At 41.5% G+C, this 7,065-nt stretch overlaps 1 protein-coding gene across 1 annotated transcript; it reads left to right on the forward strand.

Annotated features, from left to right (window-relative positions):
• The first annotated feature begins 2,357 nt into the window (after nt 1-2,357).
• On the forward strand, nt 2,358-6,047 carry LOC146681115 (uncharacterized). The gene is made up of 8 exons (XM_085449699.1): nt 2,358-2,510; nt 2,594-2,645; nt 2,830-2,954; nt 3,032-3,130; nt 3,725-3,909; nt 4,077-4,134; nt 5,312-5,374; nt 5,497-6,047. Exons 1-8 carry the CDS (start codon nt 2,358-2,360, stop codon nt 6,016-6,018), a joined length of 1,257 nt encoding a protein of 418 aa, XP_085305825.1. The 3' UTR covers nt 6,019-6,047.
• Nucleotides 6,048-7,065: the final 1,018 nt, after the last annotated feature.

The following is a 7,065-nucleotide window of genomic DNA, read 5'->3' on the forward strand; positions in this document are numbered from 1 at the left end:
TGCCTCATCTTTGTTTTTGGTTACTAATTTCTGGAAACTATCTATCCAATTTCTTCCACTTATCCAATTCAGGGTTGCTGTGAAGCTGGAGACTGTCAAAGGGTTAAAGGTGGGCTACATGTCACAGGTCTGCCAGGGGGACATTTGTAAAGCAGTGGGTCCTTGTTTCAGACAGAAATAAACAAGCAGGATTCTTACATTCATCATAAAAAAAACTGCAGTTAAAACAATTTAACACCAGCAAAGCTGCACTGAACCCCCTGCTTAACACCTCCTGCCAGATGAAGAACAGATACACAGCAGACACAGTTACTTACACCGGAGAGGAATTATCGCTATGAGGAAAACGAGGAAAGTAGTTTTTAATTTGATTTTTATTGAGGCATGATTTGTTAGCTGCCATGTAAAACCAAGCAAATGTTTTCCACTTGGTTATGCCAAGTTAGTTTATCACATACAGCTACACACACACACACACACACTCTCTGACCCCCATCCTCCTTCCTCTCTCGCTCGGCATTATGGGAGCGGGCCATTTAAAAACAGAGGTATTTACGACTCAGCCCTCTCCTTTTGAGTTCTTGGAGCTCCTCTCGACATGTGGGTCTGGCAGCTCAGTTTAAAGATAGACTGGGTTTTGGTTGTGCCTATTTTGTGTCACGGCCCATCTGTCTGTCTGTACACCTGCCTGTCTGTCTGTTAAAGCAGGGCTGAACATTTCCTAGTTATGCAACGTAAGTAAGGTCAGCTTAAGAAAGAAAACTGAAGCTTTTTTTATATTCACAAAAGTGTCTGGGCAGTCTCCTTGATTCATTGTGCCTTGGATAATCAACTCAGAAGGGATGCAGTTTACAGAAGTCATCTCAAGCCACTTTGCAATGAAAAAGTAAAGAACCTAAAATATTGTAAATAGAAAGTTGATAAGCATGTATGTGATAGTGGAGAGGAGTAATTCCCTTTTACCTCTTTATTGAACGTGGACCTGGCAGTAGGCCCATTTACCAGTGCACTTTAAGTGAGAGCTAGAGGCAAAAAGATAGCCGTTATGGGAAATTCAGTGTATAATAGTAGCACAAAGGAAAATCACATTACTGTTACTCCTCAATGATTTTGGGCTGGAGAAAAAAATCCCAATGCTTCCTGAAAGATGAGAATTATTCTTACATTTTAAAGCCAAAACCAAAAATCTTGTCAGTCCGGCTCAGTCTCAGTGAAAATCTTAATATTTTCATCTTTCATCTGTTCATCTGTTATGTTTTCTGGGCAGACATGAAATCAAAGCGTTCCTTCCCCACACTTCAAATCTGAAGGAATCTGTCACCACCCACTGGTGAACAAGGAGAAATCAGCCATCTCTGAACCACAGCTGAAAACGATGCAGGGATGAGTGAAGCACAGCAGGGTAGAAGAACAGAACCACTCTGCAGAGCCGGACCTGTCACAGCGCAACGTTTCCATCGTCACTTTTATCAGTAGACTTTTGGAGTGGATGAAATCAGTGGTCTGGAGACGGCCTGTCAGATAAAGAAAAAGACAAAACACCTTCACAGGTGTTCACACTTCTACAAAGCAGCACCATTGAGGCCGGCATATAGAGTTGGGTCGTAGTCGTATGTTTTTATATGTGGCAGTTATTTAAGCCAGTATCATAGCTATACCTAACTAGCTAGTCAGACACATTTATTCAAAACCTGAGAGATTATTGTACACACTTGATTTTAATTTACTATGTTTAAAGCACTGATTATGGGTCTAAACCAGGTGTGTCCAACTCCAGCCCTCAAGGGTGTCCTGCAGGTTTTAGATATCACCCTGGGCCAGCACAACTGAATTAAATGATTTGTTCATCATCAGGCCTCTGGAGAACTTTAAGACATGTTTAAGAGGCAATTTAGCCATTTAAATCAGCTGTGTTGGATCAAGGAGACATCTAAAACCTGCAGGACACCAGCCCTTGAGGCTGTGAGTTGGACACACCTGGTCTAAACAGTCAAAACAAAGTGGGAGATTCCAACTAGCGCCACAGTAAAGGAGGCCCAGACAGATGGTCGCTTGGCCAAAAGGTTTCTAGAAATACTCAGAACAATTTCACAAACACATTTGGTTAATAATTAAATACTGTCATGTTGTTAGAAATGTCTGCATGTTTAATCTCGTTAAATGTTTTGATTGAGAGTGTTTAGCTCCTAACTGATAAAGGCCACACGTGGGTGGAGCTACCTGCCCTAAAGGCCGGAAGAGAGGAAGGGAGCATGTGTCGGCAGCACCAATTGGTCGCAGCTGTCAGCTGAGCCCTTGCTGCTATCATTCAAGACATTCAGTGCTTTTTGTGGTTATGTTGAAGGGAATCCTCAGACATGTCTGACACGTATTTTGAAATTCTGCAACGGAGCTGCAGTTCAGGGAACTACATCCCGTCAGGTCGGCAGCTTCCCAGGACGCCGCCCTTAACAAACGTAACAAGACAACTGGATTTCACCAACCTTGAGGAACCAGAGCAGAACATGGAGGTACATAAACGTTTTGGGTTGTTTTTTTTAAATCCGACTACTTCATTGACTTGACCCATCAACGTTTGTGCTTTCATAAATAGGATGGTGTCAGAGATAAAGACGAAGGTAACCAAAAAAGTCAGACAGATACAGGTGAGCAACAGTTTTGTTTTAGAGCCTTTGAAAATGATACAAATATTAAACGTTCCCATTTGGATTTTAACAGGTGTCTAATTTATTGAACAGAAACTGAAATCATCTAGATTTTAGTTTTGTAAAGAAAGTTTCACACTTGGGTTTTTGTCACAAAGTTTTGTCTTAATTACTATTTGCTCAGAAGAACTTCCAGAATCTCATGACCCTCACTCCATGCTGAAAGGGATGAAGGGTTACCAGCTCACTGCTGCTGACTTGGAATTTTTAAAAAAGATGAAAGAAGAGCAGCTTGTCAAAAAAATGCAGGTAGGCCTCATATATGGGCATTTCACCATGAACGGCTATAGTGCACTGATACAGTTGGATGTTCTGGCGGTCCTCAGGTTAAACTAGAAGAAGTGCAGAAGCTGTTAAAAACGGAAATGGTGGCCTTAGAGTTGGCATGTGCTTCCAAGATGAAAGCAGAGGCTGAGCTCAAGAGGGTGAGTTATTCTGAAATGCAATAGACGTGGTGACTTTCACACATGCAACATGACCTCCTATGCTGTGAGCCTCCAAATGTATCCTTTAAAAGCAACTCTTTGATGTTTCTTTACTTCTACAGTTGCTTCTGGGGCGCATCTGTCTCTTTTTATTGTCGTAATAACTCTGTGTATGTTCAAGCTTCAGTGTGTTACAGGCATCTTCACTGGCTTCTTATATTCCCCCCTAAAATAGCATTATCCCCCACCACCACCAAAAAAAGTCTTTACTTGAAGGGCAGCGATGGTATGGACTTGAAGTTTAAAAAGATGGATCCTTTGAATGATTCCTTCTGGCATTTACAGCCTGTTAGATAACATTCACTGGAAATTCCTCAAAATCATGGAAGCTCTTAACAAAGGTTAAGAGGCATATTTAATCCACAACATCAAACGCTAACCTACTGAACCTGCAGACTTTCGGGGGTTTTTTTGCTTTACCAAAAAAAACACTAAACCTTGCAATAGAGACATGTACAGATTGTTTGCAGTTGAAGTTTCACTGGAAATGTGTTTTTTAATGTATTCTGATGATAAATCTCCTCTGTTTGTCAGTTCCCATCTTGTATAGAGGTCACTGAGTGGGCAAAGGTGGTCCTCAGAATGGCATGCCCACAGGCTGACTTGACTGACGCGGATGCCAAATCTCTCCTATCCGTGATGAAAATGAGAGACATCCAGGACGCCATGGATAAGAAGAGGGTCGAGTTGTATCAAATAGAGAAGATGGTGGCAAACAAGTAATGTCTTCCTTGGATACAGTAATGTAGGGCCAGGGTTATGGCTCTGTCTATTCATGTTTTGCAGTAATGGTTTGCGTCGCTGATGAATGCTGTCAGCATCTTGGCTTCTGAAAGAAAGGGAGGGGAAAAAAATCCCATTACTGTTCATATGTTTGACATTACAGGAGGAAGGAGGAGGCTGAAGAGAGAGGACAGATGGAAAGGCAAATTGCCAATAAACAGGTAAGAGAATATGGAGGCCGAAAACTGCAAAAATATGCACTCACTGGCTGCATCATTAAGTGCACCTTGCTGGTACTGGGTTGAAACATTCCTTCAAGATTTTGATCCATATTGACATGATGGTGTCACACAGTTCCTGTAGATTTGTTGGCTGCATGACTGTGATGTGAATCTCCTCATGAACACATGAAAAACAAGCTCCATTTAACAGAGATCTTGTGACTTTGGAGGCCATTTGAGTACAGAGAATTCATTGCCATGTTCAAGAAACCAGTTTGAGATGTTAATATTAATTGTAGTTTCCTCTTCTTAGCTGTTAGGAAGTGGCACCCAGTGTTGTCAAATATGGGTAAGCTGTTGCGAATTGTAGCTTCACTTTCCTGTTCTTTGCTGACAGGAGTGTGCTCTTCTGCTGCTGTAGCTCATCTGCTTCAAGGTTCAACATCTTGTGTGTTCACACATGCTTTTCCGTATACCGTGGTTGTTTCTGTAACAAGCAGATATTTGAGTTAGTGTTACCCTACTATCAGCTTGAAGTAGTCTGGCCATTCATCTTTGACCTCAGCAAGGTATTTCCACCCAGAACTGTTGCTCACTAGATATTCTCTTTTTCAGACCATTTTTTTGTAAATACTAAAGATGATTTTTGTTGGGAAAAATCCCAGTAGATCAGTGGTTTCTGTAACAACCATACCACAATCAAAGTCACTTAAATCCCCTTTATTCTGATTCTCAGGCTGAACTTCAACAGGTGGTCTTGACCGTGTCTGCATGCCTAAATCCACTGAGTTGTTTCCATGTGACTGACTGATTAGAGATTTTGTATTTTTAAGTGTTTGAAAAATGTATCCCTATTAAAGTGGTCAGTGCGTATAGGAAGCCATCAATATATGTATAACTTGTAATGGAAAATAGTGTTTTCTATTGACTGGTTTTTTGTTTTGGTTTGCTCCCCTCCAATTTTTGAATAGTCAGCAGGGGGCTGTCACTCAGTCCTTCATGAAGTCAACTTCTTGGTGGTAGTTAAATTCAAGAGCAGTAAAGAAGATGGCAGTCTGTCAGAAAAACAGAAATAGAACTGAGCTGTTGGGGGTTAATTTGGCCGTTTTTTGACTGCCATAAAAGAGAGGCTCCAGCCTGAAAGTCTACATTTATTGACTATTTGTATCCGTTTCAGCTGAGGATACAAGGTTTGATGAGGCAGTTGTCTGATTTGAAAGCTGAACTTGCACAGCGAGAGGTGAGGACCCGATTTAGTCTCATCTTACACCACTTCATTTATCTTTTTAAACTTGAGGTTTGGTGCCTGTATCCACACATTAACAAAAGGCTTACTATTTTTCCATTTATGTGGTTTCAAAGGAGGCCTGCACGTCTCTGGAAATGCAGGTGAACATCACGGAAGCACCAGAAATCAAAGAAGATTTAGATGCCATTAAAAGCCAAATGAAGCTGCCAAGAAAGAGACAAAAGAAAGCTGTTAAATCTACTGAAATGTTGCAAGACGCAACAAACACAAGTAAATCAACAAGGAGTAGAAACAGGGACACTCTGAAAACCTCAGCCGAAGAGCCAACCCGGTCTGGAGCTCCAGGAGAGCAACAGAAAAAGAAGGTTAAAGCAAGCAGAGGGGAAAATGAGGAAGCTGAAGGGCAGGACTTAAATTCCCGAGAGTCAGTACAACCTGTGAGAGGACGAAGAAAGCCTGCTGGAACTGCTCAGACCACAGTTTCCCAACAGAAAAGTCAAAGTAAAGTGAAAACTGGAGAACCTGAGGTGCCCTCTCGTGGCAGGAGAGCTGCTGCCACCACTGCAGATAATGCTGGAGAGGAGGCACAAACCGAAGGTCTGAGACGATCCAAGAGGATCGCCAGCAAGAAGTGAGGAGGTGCACATTTTTAGCCTTATCAAATTATCATTATAACCTAATTACAAACACTTTTATTTCAAAGTTCAAAAATGTATTGTTTTATCAGTTTGTCATTTTAATCATAAATTTGCTTTTTTCCTATAAAAAATAAAGTGGAACTTTCTCAAAGGTAGACTTGTGTTTTTCCTCTAATAATTCAGCGGCCTCTCTCGCTTAATAGTACAGGCTTCAGCACTGGAAGCAGTTGTTGTTAACTAAGCTGCTGACCAACCCATATGGACCTTCGCAATGAAACCCACGCCATCCATTATCCAGGTTTGGGACTAGCATTAAGGGCTACATTTGCTCGTGTGTGTGTGTGTGTGTGTGTGTGTGTGTGTGTGTCTCTGCATTTAGTTATTATTAAATTCCGGATCTCTTCCAGAGCATGTCTTTGTCCTGTCTTCCTTCCTCCCGTCGCAGCAGACGGCCCCTCCCTAAACCCTGGTTCTGCTGGAGGTTTCTTCCTGTTAAAAGGGAGTTTTTCCTTCCCACTGTCACCAAAGAAGTTGCTTATAGGGGTTCATATCATTGTTGGGTTTTTTTTAAAATTGTAGTGTTTTTACCATAAGAAGTGCCTTGAGACAGTTGTTGTTGTTGTTGTTGTTGATTTGGTGCTATATAAATAAAACTACATTGAATTTAATTGAACTGTGGATGCCCCATGGCTGGATTACAAGCTGGACTATTTCTGAGTGTTAATCAGTGCAGGGTGAAATGAAGTTGTTCCCCCTAAATGTGTATGTAAAATTACAAAAAAAAGGAAAAACATGAAATGAATTGTTCTTACGAGAAAACCGCTGGCCTGAGAGTTAATGTTGAGAGATTTGTCAAATGTAACAGTCTCAGGGAGGTTAAAGGCTGGTCGGCTGCAGAGCAGGAGCATTAAAGCTGACTTGTGGTTTCCATGTTCCCTCAAACACCTTTAGGAGAGTGAATGCTTGCCAGCACTGGGGCCTGAAGCCCGAACCCTCATGACAAACCAAATTATAAGTGATGTTTAATTTGTTGTTTTAATAACT

This window comes from Copadichromis virginalis, linkage group LG23 (genome assembly GCF_057382275.1).
Source record: "Copadichromis virginalis isolate Kocher_CV1m ecotype Utaka linkage group LG23, C_Virginalis_male_GT1.1, whole genome shotgun sequence".
NCBI classification, from domain to species: domain Eukaryota; kingdom Metazoa; phylum Chordata; class Actinopteri; order Cichliformes; family Cichlidae; genus Copadichromis; species Copadichromis virginalis.

Bases quoted from the DNA above. Each gene is read 5' to 3' on its own strand.
- LOC146681115 (XM_085449699.1), top strand. From the start codon at position 2,358: ATGTCTGACACGTATTTTGAAATTCTGCAACGGAGCTGCAGTTCAGGG. The intron at 2,955-3,031 runs GTAGGCCTCATA...GGCGGTCCTCAG, and splicing joins AGCTTGTCAAAAAAATGCAG to GTTAAACTAGAAGAAGTGCA. The intron at 5,375-5,496 runs GTGAGGACCCGA...GTGGTTTCAAAG, and splicing joins CTGAACTTGCACAGCGAGAG to GAGGCCTGCACGTCTCTGGA.